This window comes from Verticillium nonalfalfae, assembly GCF_003724135.2.
Source record: "Verticillium nonalfalfae strain VnAa140/NRRL 66861 chromosome Unknown scaffold_53, whole genome shotgun sequence".
Taxonomy (NCBI): domain Eukaryota; kingdom Fungi; phylum Ascomycota; class Sordariomycetes; order Glomerellales; family Plectosphaerellaceae; genus Verticillium; species Verticillium nonalfalfae.
In genome coordinates this window covers 111727-135386 of record NW_021167278.1, presented here as the reverse complement: position 1 = coordinate 135386, position 23660 = coordinate 111727, and the positions used below count along the sequence as shown (strand labels likewise).

At 55.4% G+C, this 23660-nt stretch overlaps 8 protein-coding genes across 8 annotated transcripts; 4 read left to right on the top strand and 4 right to left on the bottom strand.

Annotated features, from left to right (window-relative positions):
* Positions 1–228: 228 nt before the first annotated feature.
* On the top strand, positions 229–1398 carry D7B24_007034 (uncharacterized protein; the record flags this gene model as incomplete). The annotated part of the gene is made up of 1 exon (XM_028641151.1): positions 229–1398. The coding sequence occupies one exon, from the start codon at positions 229–231 to the stop codon at positions 1396–1398; it is 1170 nt and encodes a 389-aa protein (XP_028494828.1).
* A 1398-nt stretch (positions 1399–2796) lies between these two features.
* On the top strand, positions 2797–5056 carry D7B24_007033 (uncharacterized protein; the record flags this gene model as incomplete). The annotated part of the gene is made up of 7 exons (XM_028641150.1): positions 2797–3038; positions 3131–3264; positions 3340–3463; positions 3565–3753; positions 3830–4189; positions 4260–4630; positions 4710–5056. 7 exons carry the CDS (start codon positions 2797–2799, stop codon positions 5054–5056), a joined length of 1767 nt encoding a protein of 588 aa, XP_028494827.1.
* A 110-nt stretch (positions 5057–5166) lies between these two features.
* D7B24_007032 (uncharacterized protein) lies at positions 5167–6230 on the bottom strand (the record flags this gene model as incomplete). The annotated part of the gene is made up of 2 exons (XM_028641149.1): positions 5167–5675; positions 5741–6230. 2 exons carry the CDS (start codon positions 6228–6230, stop codon positions 5167–5169), a joined length of 999 nt encoding a protein of 332 aa, XP_028494826.1.
* An 877-nt stretch (positions 6231–7107) lies between these two features.
* D7B24_007031 (uncharacterized protein) lies at positions 7108–7971 on the top strand (the record flags this gene model as incomplete). Its single annotated transcript, XM_028641148.1, has 2 exons — positions 7108–7183; positions 7292–7971. The coding sequence occupies 2 exons, from the start codon at positions 7108–7110 to the stop codon at positions 7969–7971; spliced, it is 756 nt and encodes a 251-aa protein (XP_028494825.1).
* A 479-nt stretch (positions 7972–8450) lies between these two features.
* D7B24_007030 (uncharacterized protein) lies at positions 8451–11287 on the bottom strand (the record flags this gene model as incomplete). Its single annotated transcript, XM_028641147.1, has 4 exons — positions 8451–10767; positions 10817–10976; positions 11023–11149; positions 11240–11287. 4 exons carry the CDS (start codon positions 11285–11287, stop codon positions 8451–8453), a joined length of 2652 nt encoding a protein of 883 aa, XP_028494824.1.
* Positions 11288–12633: 1346 nt separating this feature from the next.
* On the bottom strand, positions 12634–15305 carry TUB4 (gamma-tubulin; the record flags this gene model as incomplete). Its single annotated transcript, XM_028641146.1, has 6 exons — positions 12634–12917; positions 13686–13908; positions 13970–14434; positions 14482–15125; positions 15203–15243; positions 15298–15305. The coding sequence occupies 6 exons, from the start codon at positions 15303–15305 to the stop codon at positions 12634–12636; spliced, it is 1665 nt and encodes a 554-aa protein (XP_028494823.1).
* Positions 15306–16875: 1570 nt separating this feature from the next.
* On the top strand, positions 16876–22395 carry SPO14 (Phospholipase D1; the record flags this gene model as incomplete). The annotated part of the gene is made up of 2 exons (XM_028641145.1): positions 16876–22328; positions 22389–22395. The coding sequence occupies 2 exons, from the start codon at positions 16876–16878 to the stop codon at positions 22393–22395; spliced, it is 5460 nt and encodes a 1819-aa protein (XP_028494822.1).
* Positions 22396–22837: 442 nt separating this feature from the next.
* D7B24_007027 (uncharacterized protein) lies at positions 22838–23652 on the bottom strand (the record flags this gene model as incomplete). Its single annotated transcript, XM_028641144.1, has 2 exons — positions 22838–23371; positions 23452–23652. The coding sequence occupies 2 exons, from the start codon at positions 23650–23652 to the stop codon at positions 22838–22840; spliced, it is 735 nt and encodes a 244-aa protein (XP_028494821.1).
* Between the last annotated feature and the right edge of the window lie 8 nt (positions 23653–23660).

Sequence of the window (23660 nt, the reverse complement as noted above, 5' to 3'; positions counted from 1 at the left end):
CTTCATCCACCTGCCCGACGTGGGCTTTCTGCATGCCTCTTGGACTGTCCTGTTCTAATATGCAAAGAACCTCGCTGCGTAACTCCGGTACCGCCATTGACTTCATCTCCCAACCAGGAAAAGGCGTTGTCAAAGTACACCTCCCCCGCCTCACAAATTAGCCTTCTACTGACTACGGCCAGGCCTTGTCTCTTATGCCATCTTGATCAGCAGGGCACCATATATATCATGGTGGCGCTAATCTCCGCGGAACCCCTGAGCTTCGGCATCATCGGAGGTGGCTTCTACGGCTGCCACATCGCGACATCCCTCCGAGCCCTCGGCTTCGAGGTGAAGGTCTTTGAGCAACACACGCGGCTCCTGCATGAAGCATCCGGTAACAATCAGTTTCGACTGCACATGGGCTTTCACTATGCGCGACACAGCGATACACGGATCCAGTCTCGCGACGGATTTCTGCGATTTCTCGAGCGGTACCCAGGCCTCAGCCGCAGCGTACCATGCAACACATACGCCGTGGCATCGCGGGAGTCCCTCCTAGACTATGGGACCTATCGCGCGGTCATGGCATCGAGCGGCGTGGAGTTCACGGAGGGGGCGCCCATGGGGGTTGAGCTCGCCAACGTGGCAGGCGTTGTGCGTACGGGGGAGAGGGTGCTGCTGTTGGCCAAGGCGAGGGCGCACTTTGCGGCTGAGCTGGCGGGTGTGCTCGCGTTAGGACAGGCCGTGTCGAGCATCGTGGACACGGGAGCCGGAGTCTTCATTGACGGGGAGCGGTTCGACTACGGGGTTGATGCGACATGGGGACACCTCGCGAGGCCGCCGGGGATCGAGGTCGTGTACGAGCCGACGTTGCTGCTATACTATGAGGGCCCCGTGGATTTCCCAGCCGTCACGCTCGTCGACGGCCCGTTGTGCTCGGTGTACCCAACAGAAGAGCCGGGCCTCTTCACGCTGTCGAGTGTACCGTACACGCCGCTGGGTCAGTTCCTGTGCCCCCACGAAGCGAGGGCGGCGCGCGACAGGGTGGCGGCAGCGCCCGAAGTCATCGCAGCTAAGAGAGCACTCATGGAGGAGCAGGTGGCGCGATACGTGCCCTCGTTCGCCAATACCTTCCGCTACGTCGGCCCTCAGCTGGCCATCAAGACCAAGCCTTGCGGGGCGTGGGATGACCGCAGCTGCCAGGTGGTGCGTCGGGGGCGGATGCTGTCGGTGCTATCTGGCAAAATCGACACCGTCTTCTTCGCCATGGAGAGAATCGTGGCCCTGGTTGAGGAGGCACAAGCAGCGGCTGGGCTAGAGGATGCGGTATCGTCATTGCGGGCGGACATCGCACTGATCAACGGGCGGGCTGGTGTGGATGGTGCGGATGAGGGCGGGCTGCGAGAGCGTCTGTGACCGGGATCCCATCGAAGGAGATGAATCCTGGCGATGCAGTCATACGCAATGTCACGTTGATGGAGTATCGAGAAAGAATCTAGACAATGCGTGATTTGTTTTCGGCCAGTGGTTCGAGGCTTGTGAGGTTCCGTCGCCGTCAACGTCGACATCGACGATATCAGTTCGGCCCGTCTGCCGCGACTTGATGCATCCTTTGATGTTGACTCTGTTTCAACGCCATGGGTGAAGGATCAACCAGGATGGATCCTCTGTGAAAGATTGATTTGTCACATAAGAAGATGTTGGTGGTGGTGGGTCGTAGTTGATAGAGTGGTAGTTGGATGATGTGTGATAGACGGCAAGGCATGAGGCTGTGATGCGAGGTTGCTTGAGGTTCGGATGACCCCTGCCTTGTAGAAGGCCCCTGGGCTGCAGCTTCCTCAGGTACCCATAGATAGGGCAGGTGAGGTAGCTACAATCAACCAAGTACCCGCACGGGACGCAGCTGTGGCACAGGGCGTGGTCGCATCTGAGTGGCTAAGTTCTCCAGGAGCCCCGATTCTTTTTCAGTACCCCGAAGCACGTAGACTCAAGTATTTCTGAAGCCCCTATCATGTGCGGCCGATCATGTTGCATGATCCGTGGGGGGAAGCAGCCGCCGCTCAATTTCGCAAAGGTGCTTGCAAGACATCCAACCTCGAAGGAGAGAACAAGCCGAGATGCTTGAGTGCACCAAGCAGCATAGCAGTTTCTCCCGGAGAACTTGTTCCGGCCCACCACAGATGTGTTGCTCTTTCTCTTGCCGTTGCCAGTCGCTGTCTGGACCAAGGCAGGAGGATCCGGGACCGCTGGAAGCCTCCATGCATCAAAGAACGAGGGAGAGGTACCTCATCCAGGTGAAGACCGGATTTTCAAGATGCGCATGGCGTGCTGGTGTTGAGTCTGCATTTCTGCCTCTCATCGTTCGACACGCACGTCAGCCAGAGGCCGTTGGCTGTTACACTGCATTGGCCGGCCGGTGAGAAGGTGGAAATGGCCAGTCATATGGGCCATTCGGCATGGGTGCGAGCAAGCATTGGCAGTTGGCAATCACTCTTTGTACGTCGACACCTGGGTGTACATCTCCCAGCTTTGCCAGTTCGCTGCCTCGTCTTTTGTCTCGATGACCATCTGTCTATTCAGGCACTTGCCGGCTCGACATCCAACATTCACACGCCTCATCTTGAAGCCTCTCGAACCTCCGCCTATCCGATCCACGCCGTTCGTGTCACGGCACTTATCGCCCGTTTTTTCTCGCTCAAGGGCCCGATCACGATCAAGCTTGCAGTTCTCGGCCATTTCCTCGTCGTGTCACCTTTCCTCGCTCCTTTTCCCTTCTGTCAAGTCCTGGATTCATTTCTCGCTCCTCTTCTTCCAATGGATGTTTCTCCGTCTTCTGGCGAGCCCAAAACGCCTCCTCCCTTCCTCAGAAACCCGGAACCTGATGCCGATCTCGGTCAGGGGGGCAAAGATGCTACCCGCAATGGCAGCGTCGCCTTGTCCCGTCCAGAAGCAGAAGCAGACCCTACGCCGCCAGATATCCACCCCCCCGACGTGGCCACTCAAACTCGACAAAAGGTCTACCATACTGGATGGAAGCTCCATGCCTTGACAGCAGGGTAAATCCATCCACCTCTGCACAGCAGCAGCCTACCAAATTGGCAAGCTAGGCACACATACATTCTCGCTAACCACCGCCATATCTCAACAGACTATGCCTCAGCTTGCTGCTCTCGACACTGGAGACCACCATCGTGAGTACCTCCCTGGTGTCTATCGTCGACCACCTTCAAGGCTTCGATAGGGCCAGCTGGATTGTGACCTCCTATCTGTTGACATACACTGGTTCGTGGTCCCGTATGCGTTGCTTGATGTTTCGTCGCGCCAGTTCACTATTGACCACATGAATTTTGCCTTCAGGCTTCCTGATCATCTTTGCAAAACTGAGTGACATTCTCGGCTGCAAGTTGATGCTCGTCTCTGCCATCACTCTTTTCACCATTTTTTCCATTGCCTGCGGTGCTTCCGAGTCTATGCTGCCATTGTATGTCACTGTATTCTGCTTCACTTATAGGGCTACCTTCATGGCCTGATGGGCGCGAAATGCGATATCAAACATACTAATCTCATTTGGGTCCACGACAGGATCGTTTTCAGAGCTCTTCAGGGTATGGGAGGCTCTGGCATCTATTCGCTCTCCACCATCATGGTTCCGCTGATGGTGCCTCCGTCCAAGTACGCAACATACATCGCCATTGTAACCTCCGTCTTCGCCATATCTAGTGTTCTCGGCCCTCTTCTGGGAGGCGCCATCACCGACAACACCACCTGGCGGTGGGTCTTTTACCTTAAGTCAGACTTCAACCTCACAATACTTTTTGCCGAAGTCACTGACGGGTCATCTTCGCAGCGGCCCAGGCGGAGCCCTTGCAGCCGCACTCATAGCGCTCGCGATACCCTTTGGCTTCCCCTATGGCGACTCGACTACATTCTTCCGCAGCTTGATCTCGGAAAAGAGGTGGAAACGAATTGACTTGCTCGGCGCGACCCTTTCGTTGGCCGCATCCATCCTCCTTATATTTGCTCTCCAGCAAGGGGGCGTAGAGTATGCCTGGAACAGTGGCGCCATCATCTCAACGTTTGTCTTGTCTGGTATTTTGTGGCTGGCTTTCATCGCCTGGGAGCGCAAGCTGTCGGGAAGAAGCGGCGTCTGCGAGCCCATCTTCCCCTGGCGTCTGACCTCAAACCGATTTGTCGTTGGTTTGCTTCTGTGAGCAGCGACTCTTCAAGCCACTTAACCGAGCTGAAAAAAGGGACAAATGACGCTAACAATCCTGCAGAAATGGCTTTCTCACGGGCTTCCCTTTCATGGCCGCAATAATCAATATTCCGCAGCGGCTGCAGACGGTCAACTCGACGACCGCCATCGGCGCTGGACTCCGCATGCTACCTCTGCTACTTCTATCCCCGGTGGCAAGCGCTCTCTCCGGCGTGTTGATTACGAAGCTCAAAGTTCCCCCGCTTTACGTCCTCACCCTGGGCGGTGTGCTTCAGGTGATTGGCGTCGGTTTGTTCAGCTCACTTGATTCGACCACTCTGAGGGTCCCAGATGCGCAGTACGGCTATCAGGTCATCATGGGCCTCGGGTTTGGCTTCAATCTAGCAACCATATTGATGATGGCAACCATTATCGTCTCAGAGAAAGACCTAGGTATGATTTCTGTCCATGATTCTTGGCCCTCTGTGCTCCAAGACCGGATGCCTGGCTGACTCAAGTGCGACTCTAACAGCCGTGACAATGGGCGCCGTGACACAAACCCGTGTCCTAGGCGGCACAATTGGCCTTGCCGTCTGCTCTGCATTGCTTATTGACCACATTAGGGCTCAAGCCTCGGCCATCTTGACGCCCACGGAACTGGCTAGCATATTGTCATCGTCAGGCAATATCGCCTTGCTGCCCCCGGAAAAGCAGTATGAGACGAGGGTCATTTTCGCCGAGGCCTATTCGCGGCAAATGAGGGTCATGCTGTACTTTTCCTTGGCGGCCCTCGGTTCGGTTCTATTTCTGTTTGAAAAGAAGCCCAGGAGAGCAGTGACTACGACGACAGTGGAGGATCCGACACCCCCGTCTTCATAGCTTTTTCGATTGGCTCTTTCACTCTTACATTTGAGGTGATCCCTGACGTCAATGAAGTTGTCTTCCTCTCTCTTCTCTACATATATATCCTAGTGAACGGAGAGCTTGTCTTAGCTTTTGATGTCTCTAGGTGTTCCACCATCTTCTCCGGACTCGAGAAGAGCTTGCAGAACCTTCAGATCTCCCAATGCCTCTAAGGGTGTTTGCAGCTGATCAGACACTCCACCTGGCAGGCTCCTACAAAAGGCCTCAATTTCGGCCCTCACGGCATTGTCGTAGATGAATTCCTTGACCTCGTTCACCAGGCCTGTTGCATCGGTTACTTGAATTTTCACCGGCGTCCAGGTGACGGAGCCCCTTGTTGTAATAATGACGATCTCGAGGTCAGACCTGGGCTCTATGCCATAAGAGAGGCTGATGGTGCCGCTTCGGCCGGATTCTGTCAAGGCGACGGCATGGATTGTATCCACGGGGACGAGGTGCTCCTGGAGGAGCGCAGAAGCTGCCATGACCCTGTTGATCGTGTCTCCCGTCGCGCACAGCAAAAGCCGAAGCGAGGCAATGAAATGCACGGCCCCGTCGAGGAGGAAGCCGCCCTGGAAATCCGGAGTTTGGCGCCCTATTTCTCGAAATGCCCCGTCAGGTTGGCTCCGTGAGTACGAGTTTCGAGATTCGAGTACATACATTCAGTCTGGTAGTACTTGTTGTCCTTCTGAACACACGTGTAAAAGGCCAGCCGAAACGTCACCAGCCGCCCCCCGATGTCGCGCAGCCTGGCGGCGGCGTACTGCAGGCTCTCGTTGAAGCGGAAGTTCTCGGCAACGGCCCAAACGGGCGCGCCCGGCCGGCTCACGTGCCAGGCAAGGAGGGCGCTCGCCGTCGCGACGTCGCGCGCAATGGGCTTCTCGCTGAGGACGTGCTTGCCTGCCGCCAGGGCGCGGCGGACGATGCCCGCCTGCACGGGGATCGGGAGACAGATGATGACGGCCGATATGTCAGCGCGGGACAAGAGATGGTCGAGCGAGGAGTTCTCCTTGTCGGGGCTGTCATAGTAGATGTCTGGCCTGGGCACGACCTCGGCCGAGACGGCGGTGGCTGTCTTCTCGGATCGAGAGTACACGGCTCGCAGGGTGAGAGACGGGGAGTCTCGGATGGCTGGTACGTATTCTATCATGCTGCATTAGCGTTTGGTCTGGAAGAACGTACGGAGAAGATGATCTGGGTTTCTCGGCGATGGCCGGCAAGAAGAGGATTCCAGTGCAGAGGATGGGGCTGGCCTCTGCAGGTTCACCTACGCTCTCGAGCAAATATGCCACCACCAAGCAATGCTACCGCGATCATCGTGGTCGAGCCTGCGAGGAACAAAAGCAATCAGCAGTTGGCAATGGCCGCTTCGAATGCGTCTGTGAGACGAGGTAACATCAGCACGGGGTGTCTGTGTTCTTTATAGTTGCCCTCTCTGATGTAGTTGCTCTCCCTGAGTTTGTCTGCCCTGAAATGTGTCATGTCAGGCGTAACAGGGACCTATCATACCTCCCTGGGTATGCAATGTGCTCGGGTGCAGCAGGTACCTAGGTAGGTCAGGCCTTCGGGCATGGAGAGTATACCCGAGATGCATATGTACCAGGCATCTTGCTGAGGCAGGGCAGCTACGGTAGCTGCAACAAGCAGGCATCGAATGTTGCATCCTTGGTGACGAGCAAAAAGACCCCTGTCGTGTCCCCCCACGCCATCATCAGTCGCCGAGACGGGGTCCAGCAGGGCGAAAATCAACGGCGATTCAAGCCGTCCCAACGGCCCCGCACTCGCCAGTCAAGCTGCCAGATCAGCGTAGCCCGTAACCCACCGACAGCATGGACAGTCTTCCGTATGCCTTATGTCACTCAGCCTGTGACCCACTATAGCTTCTCACGACCCCGAAACCGCTCTCATCCTCACCCTTCGTCAATGAGCCCTCCGTCCTTGTTCACCCACAAGCTTCAGTCGGCTAAAGCGCATCGAACCTCCTCCTCCCTCAAATTGAGATATCTGCCATCCTATCAGCTACAAGTATGGAATCTCAAGTCGACCACCTGGTCTCCAAAGCCTGGGAGAAATACCAGTCCACGCCACCAAACCAACGACTACGTACGTCATCCCACCACCCTACCACCAAACTCACCTCGCCTGACAGCACCGCATCCCGCCAAACATAACCACCACAAAACAGAGATGAACTGACGTTTCTCCCCCTAGTCATCGCCATAGGCGGCATTCCCGGCTCCGGAAAGACGACCCTCTCTGGCATCATCACAACCCGGCTCAACGCCCTCGCAGCAGCAGCAGCAGCAGCCGCCTCGACCTCCACCACCTCGCCCTCTTCCTCCACCCCCCCAGCCTCGGCCCCGGCCGCCTTCGTCCCCATGGACGGCTACCACCTGACGCGCGCCCAGCTGTCGGCGCTGCCCAACCCAGCCGAGGCCCACGCCCGCCGCGGCGCAGTCTACACCTTCAACGGCGAGGCCTTCCTCGCCCTCGTGCGCGCCCTGCGCGCGCCCCTGACGCCGCACACGCCCACCATCCGCGCCCCGAGCTTCGACCACGCCATCAAGGACCCGCGGGAGGACGACATCGCCGTCGACCCGGCGCACCGCATCGTCGTCTTCGAGGGCAACTACGTCGCGCTCGACCGCCCCGTGTGGCGCGACGCCGCCGCCCTCATGGACGAGCTGTGGTTCGTTGACGTCGATTTTGACGTCGCGCGCCGGCGTCTCGTCAAGCGGCACGTCCGTGCTGGCATCGCCAGCGACGAGGAAGACGCAGACAGGCGCGCTCGTGAGAATGACCTCGTCAACGGCAGGGAGATTGTCGACCACCGCCTCGACGTTCACGAGGTCATCGTCAGCCGGGAGGATGGCAGCTGGGTGCACGAGTGAGGTGGGAGATACACCAATACTGAACTATGAACAAGAGAATGCCCATATCATGACAACCATTTTGTTTAGACCAGAGATAGAAACTCGCCAGCATGGTAGAAGCGATCCCTAATTCCTTATGAAACTACCTACGCGGTATTCGACCGAATCTTCGGGACAAGCCTCCCATTGGTTTTTGTTTTTGTTTTTGTTTTTGTTTTTTAAAAAAAAAAAAGAAAAAAAAGGAAAAAACTCCAAACGCCTCATCATATACTCAAGAGCCAACCGCTCTCCCCGGCTGGTGTCAATCACCAGTTTCAGTCGCTAGTCCATGCGAGAATCCCCTCCGAGGCCGCCTTCTCGCATCCATCATCATTGTCGCGCGTTCCTCTTGCCCCATCGTACTCAGAGAGTGGTACTCCAACCCTACCCCCCTCCCAACCCAAATCACTGCCGACGCTCTGATACTACTCGTCATTCACTTTTGCACCCGCCGCAGTCTACCCGAGCATGGTTCCTGTGAATCGGCCCGCGTGGCTGAAGCCTTGTGAGGGCTGTGCATACTTCGAGTTGGCGAGTCCTTTGTGCTGCTGCTGACTCTTGGCACCCACATGGGATCCTTGGGCAGGCGCACGCTGAAAAGTGCCGCCATGACTGGGCTGGAAGACTGGGGCGTCTCCCGACAGCCTGGTGGCTGCATCAGGTACGCTCTTCACATCGGCCACAACACTACTGGGCGCAGGCTGCGGCATGTTCATCTGGCCGTGACCTGAACCCGGAAAAGAGGCGCCTACGGGAAGAACATACCGTCTGGTAGTCTTGACTGTGGTGGTCTCCTCCACGACATCGATCGCGTTGAGGCTATTCATCATGGATAACATCGACCAGGCTTGTCCAAGCCCCCTGTCGATCGCACTTTGTTCGTGGGAGTGATGAGGAGTGGGGCTTTTGAGAATAGTAACTGCTGGGACCTGTTGAGTTATAGAATCGTTCTCCTGGGTCTTGTTTATTTGAGGCCGGCTGGCCTCCCTGGTCTTCTCGAGACGGAAGGCCGTGGATTTCTTGGGCGTTGCCAAGGTTCTTCCAGCCTTTAGTTCGGGCGTTGAAGAATCATCTAGAGTCCTTCCAGTACTAAACTTCTTCGTGGCCCTATCCCCAGTGTCTTTGACTGCCGATTTCTTCGGTGAGCCAGGGAGAGTGTTGAAGTTGAACTCTACCTCAGGCTTGGCCTTGGCGGCAACAATTATCGGCATCGCAGGGGCACCGGGTGGGCTGACAAAGTCGAATGTAGCCTTAGACTTCAACCGCTTATTTGATTCAGGCGCGAATTTGCAACTTCTGGTCTCAGTACCTTTCATACTGGTGGAAGGTGCTGAAAAGTTAATGACAATCTCAGGCTGTCCAAAATCTTGAGTCTTAAAATCTTCACCCTTCGTCGATAGGGTGGCAAGATTTCTAGTGATGGGGCCTGCGTTCATCGACGCCTGCTTCAAAGACTCCGCGGGTTTTGGTGTCTCGTTGAGACGACCACCCGTCAAGACAGACTCGGTGTATTGCCAGTTTTCCAGCGGTGGGGTTACCTGAGTTGAGGTGTTGCTCATGCTTCTCAAAGCGCCCGGGCTGTATTTGATAATGTCGTGCCTGGGAGAGCTTTGAGGCGTCTGCCCTTTTCCTTCAAAGACGACGCTGACAGACCTTTCAACACCAGCTTTAGTTAAGTTATCAGGGTCCTCGATCTTGGACACCATTTTAGTGCTGTTCTTGGTGTCGTCTTTCGGCTGCACTGAGTCGAGGTTCGGCGGCCCAACTGCAGACTTCGTTGCATCATTGGTGGTCTTGGCTGGCGCAGTGTCTGGGATGCTTTCAATAATATCAATCCCGGCAACAGCCTTAGAGGCCACGGCCGCAGCTTTCTGTGCATTCAGACGGTTTTGAAGGCTGATCTTCTGTTCAGGGGTAAGTCTGCTGATGCTCAGAGAGGTCTGCAAGGCAATAGCGGCGCCACGAAACATTTTCATCGTCTCTGCGTCATCGAATAAGAGCGTCATATCCTTTTTCTTGGTTCCGGACACGAAAGAAACGTCACACCAGTTGTCTTTGTGCTGGCCGTCATTGGCTCGATACGATGTCATGTCGTATACGAGGTTGACGTATTTGCCAGTCGCTGCCTGAGCTTCACTACCCTTGACGAGTATGACAGGGTCATCGATATCGCAGTCAATGCTATCGTTGATATAACGTAGTATGAAGCCTGCCTGTTGTCGGCCGTTGCCAAATTCGATCATCTTCAGCAACACCTTGGCGTCAACCGTCTTCAAGCCAGTGCTTGGGGTGATCTTGGCCTTGCAGTCTGTAGACCACGCCCAAAGAACCCTCCCAGATGATCTATCAAGGGTCTTGTCGGGGCTTCCTTGCGTCTCAACCGATAGTTGTGTAACTTCTGGCACCTTAGTATGTGGAGGCTGCGGCTGGGACTGAGCTTGTTTCTTTGGGTCTGATATCTGCTTCTCAGCCTGTGAGACAGATTGCAACTTTTGAGAGTTCTTGCTCGACAGTATTTCTGCAGCCTGTGCCTTTGACCGTAGATGAGGAGCAACGACGGCGGCAACCCGGGCGGACGCCAGATTCGCTTTAGGATCACCGTGGACGCGATTCTCAGAGGCCTTTTTTGCGGATTGATGCTCATCGATACGGTTTTGAGTTGCATTTTTCCCATTCGCGCTGTCGGATAGCTTCATATCTTTCGGGTTGAAGACCTTGACTGGGACTCCAGGACGATCGAGACCACCAAAGTTGGTAATGTTGGACAAAGTACCGCTGTTGACCATTAGTCAAGTGCCAAAATCTTCTTCAAGAGGGCTCTTACAGTTGCTGCGGACGGGGTCGGTTACTGATCTGCTTAAGTTGCTCACTACGATCTCGGCTTTCAGTGTCATGCTGGGCGGCATGCATACGACCGCCGCCAAGATCAGCCAGACCTTGAACGCTGCGAGCCTCTTCGTCGTCGATTCCCTTTTCTCCGACAGCTTCGAGTGGTCAGTCTAGTCAAAAAGGTCGTCAGGAGCCACATACCTTTCCACGCCGAGTTGGCGGTCTTTCCTACGGCGCGTGATGCGCGACGTCCAGGATCATAAGTGGTCTTTCTATTATGAGAGTTCTCCATTGGCAGTTCATCATTGCGGTTGAGACCAAGGTCACTCTGCTTCACCTGTCAGCTCTGAAGAACGAGCTGCCTCGTTGGAGACAACAGACGGCCATGGAAGAGCGTCTACAACGGCACAGAACCTACCAGCATAGCATTTCTGATGGCATTTTCGAACTCAATATTGGTAGCCATTTTTTGGCTGGAGGCAGCTTTCGCGCTGTGGAGGATGCCTCCCAAGACGTTTGGCCACCTGTTGGGTAGGTGGGCTTTCGGTGGGCGGGGTTAGGTAGGGCAAGTCAGACAGAGATGACGATTGAAGGGCCCTGGTTGTAGGAGGAAAATCAATGAATCAACTGGTAGGTAGGCCTAACAGGTGGGCAGAGGCGGAGGGCCTTGAGACTGGGAAGGTGCAAGGTACATCCAGGTCTTGCCTCGCGGATAGGACCCCGATGAATACCTACGTCACTGTATGCCCTTTGGTAAAGCGTAGGTAGGACTTAAAGCATCTCAATGGGTTAAAGCATGACCCCTTTCCAAGTGGCGCAGGCGCACTTGATTGTTGAAATGAAGCAGCGTGCTTCTGAAGAGGAGGTTTTGTTGAATGTATCTGTGGGTGGAACCAATGTTGGATCGATGCCTGGTGGCATGGACCTTTTGAATCTAGCCCTGTGTGTCAGTACATGAGAATGTCAACATTCATAAGTACAGGGTGTGTGAGTTACATGCTCACTTCCGCAAAAGAGATCTCTCTACCACGGCGCCTCAAGCCAACTCGACTAAGAAGAAAGACCAGGATAAGGGATGGTTGTATCAGTTTGGGGCTTTGTTGAACGGGGCTCTTAGTTCTGGACGGAGGAGGGCGCTTTCAGTACGTTGGTATGACCTTCAAAGTCTATGAGGAAGACGCCGGAAAGCATCTCCTGGGTGAAATCGCATCGGGTGGCCAATGCTGGGCTGGTTCGAGGATTTGTTGTCAGGGTTACAGAAAATGGCAGGCGAGAAGCGTCAGTTCCAGAATAGGTAGCGGGAGTATCAGGAGTGCCCTTTGTTTTTCTCAACTGCTGCCTGGGAATTCTTCACCGGTGTCGTCAATCTGAGCAAGATATGCCGGATTGTCTTCGGGCTGTGGGCTCAAGTGAGCACCTACCTTGTTTAAAACTTCTGCCTGGATCCGAGTTGACTTTAAACCAGGCGACGAGAACCGTATTGGGGGATACTCTTGAGTAATCCACTGAATGCCATGACCACTGTTGTGAATGATAATCCCCTGGAGGCAGGGTTTGATGTAGTGAATCCCGTGCATTGATACACACTCATAATACTTGAATAGCAGCATTATCAGCCTTGAGACACACTGCATGGGGAGCTGTACTCGTGGACAAATCATCATACACATAGATGAATCAAAGGCAACACGCAGGAGGATAGTCATGATGAGTGAATATTGGTAGATCGTTATGTGACGTTGTTGGATTGATCATCTAGTCATGATAACTTTAAAAAGCCAAACGCTGTCCTACTCCCAGTTTTGCTCTATCTCATTTCGCAGCAGCATCCTTGGGGGGACCGCTCAGGTTGTCCTTGCCTTGACGTCCGACGTTGCTCAGATCCGCGTCGTTCTTAGATGCGGGTTCGCGAAGACCGGCCTGCGCGGCGGAACCAGTTCCAATGTCAGCCTCAGCGTCGCCGCCGCTGCCGACGTTGACCTTGGATGCGTCGGCGGATTGCCAATCGGAGGCGACAGGGGGCTGCTCGGGAAGGGGGAGGTTGGCGCGGGTCTCTTCGATCTTATCCCCCTTGGGAACGTGCATGTTCGTCATTTCTACGACTGTTAGGAAGGACACAAACTGCGGCTGAATTCAGGCAGACATACTGATTGTTGTCGTTGGGGGTAGTGCGAATAGTAGCGGGTGTTTGATGTTTGAGGATGGAGAGACTAGCAGGATTGGACGGTGGTATGGATGTGTAATGTATCAGTCAATGAGATAAAAAGGTCTTCTTAAAGGTTGTTCTTCTTATATGAAGCAGATCGCCTCAAGCTCCAAAGCTCCTAGACCCCGCTGACGTCAATGACGTCAAGAATGAAGTCAGATTCGACGGAAACCATACCGATCCTCGATCTGTGGAGAAGTGTCACACTTTGGCCTCTTGTAGATGCGTTGCCCTCGCAGGTACCTTGTGCAGGTGGAGTATTCAATGTAGTCTGAAGAATTTTGATATCCATATCTGCGATTGAAGGCTCCTCGGCAGGCAAGACTGTTGTACAGAGAGATCGCGATCCGTGGGTCTGGCTGGGAGCAAACACTCCTATCAGATCACAGCTCCACACATCACCCACGCGTGTCAAGGGTCATCACTAGCTAAGGCACAGAATGCCGTGCATGGTTTGTCAAACAGATCCTTTCAGGCTATTGCCCTCGTGTCGCGATCCTAGGTACGGATGCTCTAGCCCCAAACGCCTAACTCTCCCAATGGAAGATACCGGAAACCTTGTCATATCAAAGCGCTCAGGTACAATCATGTCATGCCTTCATTCTTGGCGCGCCATCCCCACTAAGTTACACGACGCTTTCTCCTCAGGATCCTCAACCCATTCTCTTGTCTGTCTCTGCAGAAGTTGGGATTTCTGCTTCAGGGTTCAGGTAATTGGCATCCTCGGCCGCCTCATATTCCTGGATCAGGTCCTGCACCACCTGACGAGACTCGTCGAATTCGTTGAGGTTCTCTGCGAAGGGAGCCGTTTTCTTGTAGCCCTCCATGAAGGCATTTCGTTTCCGCATACCATCAAACTGCTTGACGATTCGTTTGAACAGCTGCGGTTCATTAGCTAGACGGCCTTGTATCATGTTTGGATAGCACCATGTGCGGACGTACCGTGGCAATGCTCGTGTGGTTAGCTAGCATCAGCCCGCTAACACGGTGTGCCATTGGAATGTAGGGACTCCGTTTTGTTAATGCGACCTGGATGCTTGCAGGACCCCAGGGGATAAAAGTTGCCAATCTTCGCTCTCGGATGCGAAGAAGACTCTTGTGGACATCAGTCGGGTCAACTTCGCCTTGAATGACGTTGAGAATAGAGATGTAACAGCTCTTCTTCCCAGGTTGCGTTGACACCATCCTGTTCTTAGGTTGAAGAAGCCGCCTCATCACGTCCAGCACTGTGGTCTTCCGAACAGTCTTTGCCTGCTCAACTTGGTCGCCAGTAAACGGGGTGTAGGATGTCATCAGGAAGTGACAGCGTGGGGTCGGGATGAGGGAGGCTAAGATGCTGACAAGGTCGTTGTGCATATAGCCAGGGTATCTCAGGGTCGTGGTGCTCGCAGACATGACAGTGGAAACCTAGCTGGTCAGCATGGTGCCTTGCGATAGAGACAGACATGACGTACAAGTTGATTAGTTTGTGCAAAGGACGGCTCGTGGACGTGCAGTCTGTCGGCGGCGATCCTTGACAAAGCACCGTTGTCAAGCACCACCACAGAGTCCGCATTCTGTGTTAAACGTCGCATGGCCAGCACGCTGTTGTAGGGGTGAACAACGACATCGCCAGCGTTCGTTGTGTCGGGAAAGACGGAGTAGGTCTGTATGATCTTCTTCGGAAATCGGTCATTCAGACGCTCGAGGAGAAACGACCCAAGTCCAGATCCAGTACCACCTGCGATGGAGTGCAGCATCATGAAGCCTTCGAGCGAATCGCTACCATCGGCCTCACGGTCAATCATCTCCATGATGTCCTCAAACACCTTCTCGCCAGTCTGGTAGCCGTCACCCCAGTTGTTGGCTGCACCCACACCATCTTTGCTGACGTAGAAGTTTTCGGGATTGTATATGTTCTTGTAGGGTCCTGTTTGTATACCGTTGATGACGCGTGGTTCAAGATCAATCAGAATGGCTCTTGGAATGTATCTCGTGTCGTCGCTCTGATAGTAAAAGACGTCTTTTCGGTCGCCACCCTCGGTCGCGAAGTCTTCAAGGTTGCCGTCTTGACTGATGCCATGTTCCTGACACAGTTGCTGCCAGAACTGACTGCCAACTGCAGAATCGTTAGCATGTACCTCCAGGCGGTATGAGGCTCGCGGCCCGAACGCGGTCAATGGCGGGGTAACTGACTGCTGTTGCCGCACTGGCCGGCCTGAATTGTGATGATCTCCCTGTTGTCTGGTGTTAGTGATAGTCATGAATCCTGTGGAGCTTAAGCGAAGTACCTCGGCATGCTGATAGCTGGCGTATGGCTTGTCGAGAGCGCGTTGGTAGTAGAACCGTCGTTACCTGCTATCATGCACAATTGATGCGGACCCGCGATGCTCGACGCGTTCCTCCCTTATCGATAAGCGTTGGGTACCTTCACCCCTGGCTTCCTGATTGGGCCTTAAGGAAACCAATCGCTACCGGTCGTTCTACTAGGGAGGGAGATTCTCAGTCCGTGGCTGCGTCGCCGATTCAGGGGAGCGAAGATGGATTACTGATAGTCTCATTCCATAGTCAAGGTAGCCAAGTCGCGATGACAGTTCTTTGCTGTCGCGCTGGCAATTCATTGTTTTCAAGTCGAGGTACAGCGTTCTGCTGAGCACATTCATTCCCGCCCAACCGCCGTAGATCTCAAGATGGCATTCACTTTAGGCTGTCGCACCAGCTTTTAGCATACGCGGGAAGGACCCGCCTGCTGCGCCACCTGTTACGTTCCAAAGTCTAAAGGACTACACTCAAAACTCTCAGAATGGCAAGTTGCATTTGTCGTTCTGCGACATGTCGCTGCCAAAGGTCATAGCCTCGTACGTATGTGCGTGAAATCTTCTCATCTGCTTTGGCCGGCAAGATGCAATCTCGGACACCTCGGATGCGTCTCAACACGAGTCACCGCCTGACCTTGATTAAGGATTTCATGACCTGTGCAAGCCACAGGTTCAAATAAAGACGGCGCCATATTGGGATAGCATCAGCCACGGCCAGCGGGGGACCTTGACATCATTTGATGAAACGAGAAGCTAAATCTCCCTGCCTCAGCACTGATTGGCGCTGAGACAGCGCTACTGAGGCCTTGCCGAGTCACTGGGCTGGTCCTTCTTTCAGGGTTCCACCCAATGCCACAGCACCCCAACAACCCCCTGCAACCCCCTGTAGCCCTCCCAGGCGAGGATCGCTGTAGGTATCTTTTCGGGGTGAGAGACAGGGGCAAGGGTACGCTCCACGGAGGCATCCAATACCGCCCGTGTTCGCGCCGAGAATGCGAGATTGGGACTGGCACCCAGGGAAAGAGTGACTCTCCGCTCCTATTTCCTTCAACTGATCGGTCGTCTCGAGACAACACCAGCAACACCTGACTACTTCTATAGGTTGCTCGACTTGAAGTTGTTGCTTAGCGACACAACGCTTGACAGTCGCTGGTACCTGGCTTCCCGGACTAGCTACGACGATCTGACCACGACATTTCACATCCGTCCCACGTGCAGAGCCACGTCCACCCGCAGCGCATCAGTTGTTCCCCGGTCCTCTCTTCCGGCTTTCCTACGACCGAGTCTCGAATTACGCGTCTACAGCATACGGTGCTGCCAACCAAGGAATTGAGTGGACTGTCGCCCCAAGGGTTTGGATTCTTTCAGAGCTGGCGTGCGTTCCCTGGAATACCGAACAGGCCGCCCGACAACAACATCGACGACACTCCAACGAAACGACCACAGAGTGCTTGCCATGCCCTGCACTTCCCTTGACAGCACCAGTACAACCTTGCGAACCAGATCCACAACATTTCGGACACCTTCTTGACGACACCTACACAGCTCATCATGGGCGACAACCGGCGTGATGATTCTGTCTCGCCCATGACCAGAAGTCCCAAGCCGACAAGGGTAGCCATCGCTGGCTCTCCGGACCGTCCAGCGAGCCCACTGCCCTCGATTCTCAAATCATCGCCGTTGGCAGGAAGCCCGAACAATGTCGAGTCGACCACTGAAGCAAGGGACTACATGAACGGCGGACTACCGCACCGACACCAGTCGCCCGTCGATCCGCTCGGCCGACCGATACCACCGGCTCTATACGTTCCTTCGACGCTCAACAACTCGTCCGATGTGAATGACCGAACACCAGACCCGTCTTTTCTACAAGAGAATGGAGGCAACTCGGAACCCACGTCGCCAGGTGGTGGGCGTCGCAGTGTTCAGTTTGCCAGGGCCGACGTTGTGCTGGATGCGCCCCCCGCCCACACGCATTCACGAAACACCTCCTGGGACGACCCTGCCAAGTCCCTTAGCTCGTCCCTGATGAACAAATTGAAGCAGTTTGCTGGCTCTAGCACACAGATCCCTAGATCGCCGAGCTCGGGCGCCCTAGGTGAGGCCGGAAGTCAAGCTCTGAACGCATCTCCTACCGTTACCCGTGGTGGATCAAGAATACCTGGTACATTGGCAGAAGAAGGTAGCGACATTGATGCCGATGCAGAAGAGACTGCCGACGAGGGGGTTGTCTCCGACACAAGTAGGGCCAAGAAGAAGAAGAGGATGATGCGCCGGCCTCGAAAGCCTCCAATCTCCATCCCCAGCACGCCCAACATGAGGGCAGCAGCCTCCGATTCGCCCATAGTACAGAGCAGGCTAGGTCTCAGGAGACGCTTGAGCATGCCGGACCCGCCAGATCATCAACACGGCTTGTCTGAAGGCGAAGGCCGTGATCAGCTGACGACACCCTCGTGGATGAGGGGCAACTCATGGATCGTAGGATCAACGAGGTCCTTGCGCAATGAATCCCGCGACACGGGTGGTCCCTCTACGAGAGGACCGGGCCATGTCCGCCGGATCACAGTTCTTGGTGGTGGCGGCGCATCTGACGGCGATGCCATGACGCCGCGACGTCCGTTCTTCAGCGGTGAGCGAGCATCGACGTTCGGTGTGCAGAAGTGGAAGCAGGTGAAAAATACTCTGAAGCTTCTTAGGCAGAAGAAAGAGGACCGGTTCGACTTTGCCAAGTCCGCTGAGCTCATGGCTGAGCTTCGAGCTGGCGCGCCGGCGGCTCTCATGCTCGCAAGCATGATTCAGCGAGATGAGCACGGCAACAAGCGGATACCTGTACTTCTTGAACAAGTGAGACTTCACATCAGGGACAGTGCCCCCGAGCCAGGCGACGACAGCGATCGACATTGGCTTTTCACCATCGACATGGAATACGGCAGTGGGCCCAGCCGCATGAAGTGGACGATCATCCGCACCATCAAAGACGTCTACAATCTCCATGTGCGATACAAGTTTGCCATGAGTAACGACAAGTTTATACACGGAAGAGCCGACATTGGCTCGCGGCCAAAGCAACCGAAATTCCCATGGGCCGCGTTTCCTTACCTTCGTGGGGCGCGGACCAAAGACGAATCGGAAGAAGACGACATGGCTAGTGTTCGCGGTGATGACCCGGCCGAACAGACCCCTGGCGAGCGCACTGTTGACGAGACAGCCGACGAGACCGACGGCCGTCCACAGGGCGGCCGGAGAAAAAAGTCTAGGCTGGGCATGCTTGGCATGCGAAGGAGGTCAACCGGACTGACGGATCCAGGCGAGACTTCTGCACTGGAGGGACATGCGGAGATGATGCAGTCTCGACGACGTTATGTCGAGAGGCAACGGCGGGTTCTCGAGAAATACATGCAAGACATGGTCCGATGGCTCATGTTCCGTGCGGACAGCAACCGACTCTGCAAGTTCCTCGAGTTATCTGCACTTGGCGTCCGCCTGGCTGCCGAGGGCAGCTACCATGGAAAAGAGTGTTACCTTCACATCCAATCCTCCAAGGGTCTCGATTTCAGACGAGTTTTGACTCCAGAAAAAGTCATTGCTCGGCACAGCCGCAAATGGTTCCTCGTTCGGTCCAGCTACATCGTGTGCGTTGAGTCACCAGAGAACATGCTCGTATACGATGTGTACTTAGTCGACGCCAAGTTCCGGATCGCATCCAAAAAGAGTTCGCTCAAGCACATTGGCTCCAGCGGTACCAGGGAAATTGATCTGACGAAAGAGCCGCCACCTGACAAACACCATACCCTGACGCTGCACACTTCTGAACGCAAAGTCAAGCTCTTCTCAAGAAATCAGGCAGTGCTCAAGCAATTTGAAGACTCCATCGCCGAGATGTTAAAGCAGACAAAGTGGCATTCTGTCAATCGTTTCGACAGCTTTGCGCCAGTAAGACAGGGCGTATTCGCTCAATGGCTTGTCGATGGCCGAGACTACATGTGGAACGTTTCGCGTGCCATCAGTATGGCGAGGGATGTCATTTACATCCACGATTGGTGGCTGAGCCCTGAGCTCTATATGCGAAGGCCGCCAGCCATCAGTCAAAAATGGCGTCTGGACCGGCTGCTGCAGCGCAAGGCTCGAGAAGGTGTCAAGGTATTCGTCATCGTGTACCGCAACGTCGAGGCCGCCATTCCCATTGACTCAGAGTATACGAAACATTCGCTGCTAAACCTGCATCCGAATATCTTTGTCCAGCGATCGCCGAACCAGTTCAAGAAGAACCAATTCTTTTTTGCCCACCACGAGAAGCTTTGCGTTATCGATCACGATATTGCCTTTGTCGGTGGCATTGATCTCTGCTTTGGCCGGTGGGACTGTCCTCAACACCCATGCGTAGACGATAAGCCCACGGGCTTCGAGCAGAGCGAGCAGCCCAAGGATGCGCTGCACTGCCAGCTGTTTCCTGGAAAAGACTACTCCAATGCCCGCGTACAAGATTTCTACAAGCTTAACGAACCTTATGAAGAGATGTACGACAGGGGCAAGATCCCCAGAATGCCTTGGCACGATATTGGCATGCAGGTTGTAGGCCAGCCGGCGAGAGATCTTACACGGCACTTTGTCCAGCGATGGAACTACATTCGCCGTGGCCGCACAACGACCCGTCCTCTGCCATTCCTTCTGCCGCCGCCAGACGTCAAACCAGGCGAGATGGAAGGCCTCGGCCTAACTGGCACATGCGAAGTTCAGATCCTGAGATCTGCGTGCAACTGGTCACTCGGTATTGATGACCCGGAGCACAGCATTCAGAATGCCTATATCAAGATGATAGAGGATTCAGACCACTTCGTATACATGGAGAACCAGTTCTTCATCACCAGCACAGAGGTCATGAACACCAAGATTGTCAACCGCATTGGCGACGCCCTGGTGGAGCGGATTATCCGCGCCTACAACAACGAAGAAGATTGGAAGGCCTGCATTGTCATCCCGTTACTGCCAGGCTTCCAAAGCAGGGTCGACGAGCAAGAGGGTACTAGCGTTCGGTTGATTCTGCAGTGTCAGTTTTACAGCATCTGCCGTGGAGAGAATTCCATCTTTGGACGTCTTCGCGCGGCGGGCATCGAACCCGAAGATTACATCCAGTTCTACAGCCTGCGTCAGTGGGGTAAGATGGGCAGCGGTGAGCTCGTCACGGAGCAGCTCTACATTCACGCGAAGTGTATCATTGTGGACGACCGTGTGGCTCTCATCGGGTCTGCCAACATTAACGAGCGATCTTTGCGAGGCGACCGCGACTCCGAGTTGGCAGCCATTGTCCGTGACACAGACATGATCTGGTCCACGATGGGCGGCAAGCCCTACCGCGTCGGCCGATTCGCGCATACGCTTCGTCTGCGTTTGATGCGTGAGCATCTTGGTCTCGATGTCGACGAGATTCTCGAGGAAGAGAGGCAGGCAGAGCTTGACAAGGAGGAGGAAATGGCGGCACAGATGGACGAGATTTACAACGACGAGCCCATGACGCCAGGGTTTGATGCTGATGAAGCCGGCCCCAGCAACTCGGCCCCTTCGGCGAGCAACGAAGATCATCTTTGGCTGTCGGATGCCAGACGGTTTAATCGCGACGCAGATGCTACTCCTCTTTCCCGCTCTGAAGCTGCATCGATGGTCGAGGAGAAGGACCTTCGAGTGTCCAATACGGAACACGCCCTGGAGGTCGAGGGCTATGGGCCGGATCACTGGAAAGCAGCTGAGAAACGTGGTCTTGATACCGGCCGGGACTCGGTCATCATCAACGGCCGCGAGGTTCTTGTCCACAACGTGCTGGCGGAAGGCAAGGGAACACTTGAATCCCCAAAGAAGCCACACGAGCGACGCGCCTCCCTGTCGCAAGCGGAAGAGCAAGACAACTTGTCGCAGAATGACAAATTGCCACCCATGCCGGCACTCAACCGTCGCACTACGGATCAGCTCGGCCTGCTCCGTGCCAACCAGCTTCCTACCCTGCCGGCCGTCGATGACACGGATATTGGCGGGCCGCCCGTCTATCTGGACGTCAATGGACAACCATCCATGGGACCAGCCCATCCCTTGGCGGCCGACATTAAGCAAGCCCGACTCGACAAGGACTGCATGCGTGATCCCGTGAACTTTTCGTTCATGGACGAGATATGGAATCGTGTCGCCGAAAACAACACCAAGCTCTTCCGCCGCGTCTTCCGCTGTATGCCGGATTCCGAGGTTCTCACGTGGAATGATTACCGCGACTTCACCAGCTACAACGAGAGATTTGTCAACAGCATGCAGGGCAAGAAGGCGGGCGAGGAACCAGAGGTTGCCCCCGAGGCTGCGGAGCAGTCGAATGCTGCAGGTAGCGGCGGAGCCGGCATTGGTATCCCTGGCCCTGCCGCGATTGCGAAGGCGGCAACAGACAAGATGGAGGAAAAGACGGGTCTTGACAAGGTCAAGGAGCACGTCCATCCCCCAAAGATTATGGTGCCCAGCAACACTACTGGTAACGAAGAGTTCAATGAAAAGGCCGACCGTGCAGCTCGCCGCGACAAGGTCGATCATCAGGGCGTCGCACCAAGGAATGGCGCGGACCCTGAGAAGTCGATCCCATTCGATGCCCCTTCGCCTATTCTCCCTGCTGGCGACACACCCTTCCCGGCATTTGACGGAACAGAAGAACCTTCAACGTTGCCTACTCGAGAGAAGAGTCGTGATCGACGCGCGACGTTTCAGCCGACGGAGAAGGAGCCGGCCAGAGACAGAGATAGGAGCGCGTCCGGTCAGCAGAACCAAGGGTCTGTCCGTCGCCGCAGACGTGCCACTACTAAGGGCAGTCGCCGTGGCGGGACCCCCGAGGACGTCCTCCCGGCCGCGGAGGCAGAGGAGCTGCTCAACCTGATCCAGGGACATCTGGTACAGTTCCCTTACGATTGGCTGGCGACTGAGGAGCAGAACGGCAATTGGGGCTTCCAGGTGGATGGCGTTGCGCCTCTGCAAATTTAGTAAGTCGATGAATGCTAGGAGATCGTGCGGCGTAGGTATCCTTGCTAACAAACTCGCAGCAACTGATGACTTTGAGTGCTGCCCGTATCTTTTCGAGTTCCTATCATTGGGGGTAGGACATGGTCATGTCAGCTCGGCGTTGGATGGGTCGTCGCATTTCAGCATGGGGAGAAAGACGGTCCTGGACATGCCCGTTTCTACTACAGGACCAACGCGCTTTGTAGGGTAGCCTTTGCATTGTAGCCTGGCCTTCGCATTCATGTGTGGTTGATTAACATTGCCTTCTTTGGGCGATTTTTGCATTTGATTTCTATCCATCTTGCACAGTGGTGTTACACATATTTCTTCCCATGGTAAGCCAACCCATGGTACGGCCATCCTACAATTTCCGCGTCCGTCACCGTACAAATAACAAGGCAACCTATATCCGCCCTCTTCCTCTCTTCCTCTCTTCGTCTTTCTCGACATTGAGGGCATCGTGGAAAAGTCCTGTCGGGGGAAGCACCGCTCAGACCTTCTCGCTCACCCAGATGGCGCCCTTGCAGCCGGCGCGAATGACGCCGGTCAGCAGCCAGTGGGGCTCCGCCTTTTTGGCGTCGTGCTCGACGGCGTGGTCGAGGTGCTCGAGCTCCTCGTCGCGTATCCTGCGCAGCGTGGCGATGAGGTCTGTGAGCTCGGGGCCGACGTCGTAGCCGTCGTCGCGCCAGCGGGCGACCATCTCGAGCAGGACGCGGATCTGGGCGTTGTAGTGGTCGCCAATCTCCGTCTCGACGGCCTCGGTGCAGGCCATGGCGGCCTCGCGGCCGAGGACGGCGGTGCCCCAGCCGAGGCCCGTGGCGAGGACCTGCCAGAGCGGGTAGAGGGCTGTCGGGCGGACGCGGTGCTTGGCGAGCAGGGCGTTGAAGGTGCGGAGGTGGCCGGCCTCCTGGTCGTACATGTGCTTCATGAGGGGCCGGAGATGGGGGTGGCGGGTGACGATGGGAGGCGTCTGGGCTGTGTAGATGAGGGTGGCGGCGAGCTCGCCGGCCTGGTTGACGCGCAGCTGGGAGAGAGAGAGAGAGGACGTCAGTTTCGGTCTGGAGTTTTCCGCGCATGCGGAGTGCGGGCAGCGGGCGTTCATACGGCAGAAGAGAGAAAGTCGCGTTGCTCTTGGGTCAATGGCTTGAGCTTGGGAGGGGTCGTCGGGGAGGATGTCTGGGTCGTCGCATTCGAGGTTGAGGTTGAAGAGAGCTCTCGGCTGGCGACGAACGAGGGGCGGGCCAGGTGGTGGAGTGGTCTGGCAAGGGCCAGGTGTGGCCTGAGAAGACACCGGCTGCAAGACATGGTCGGAT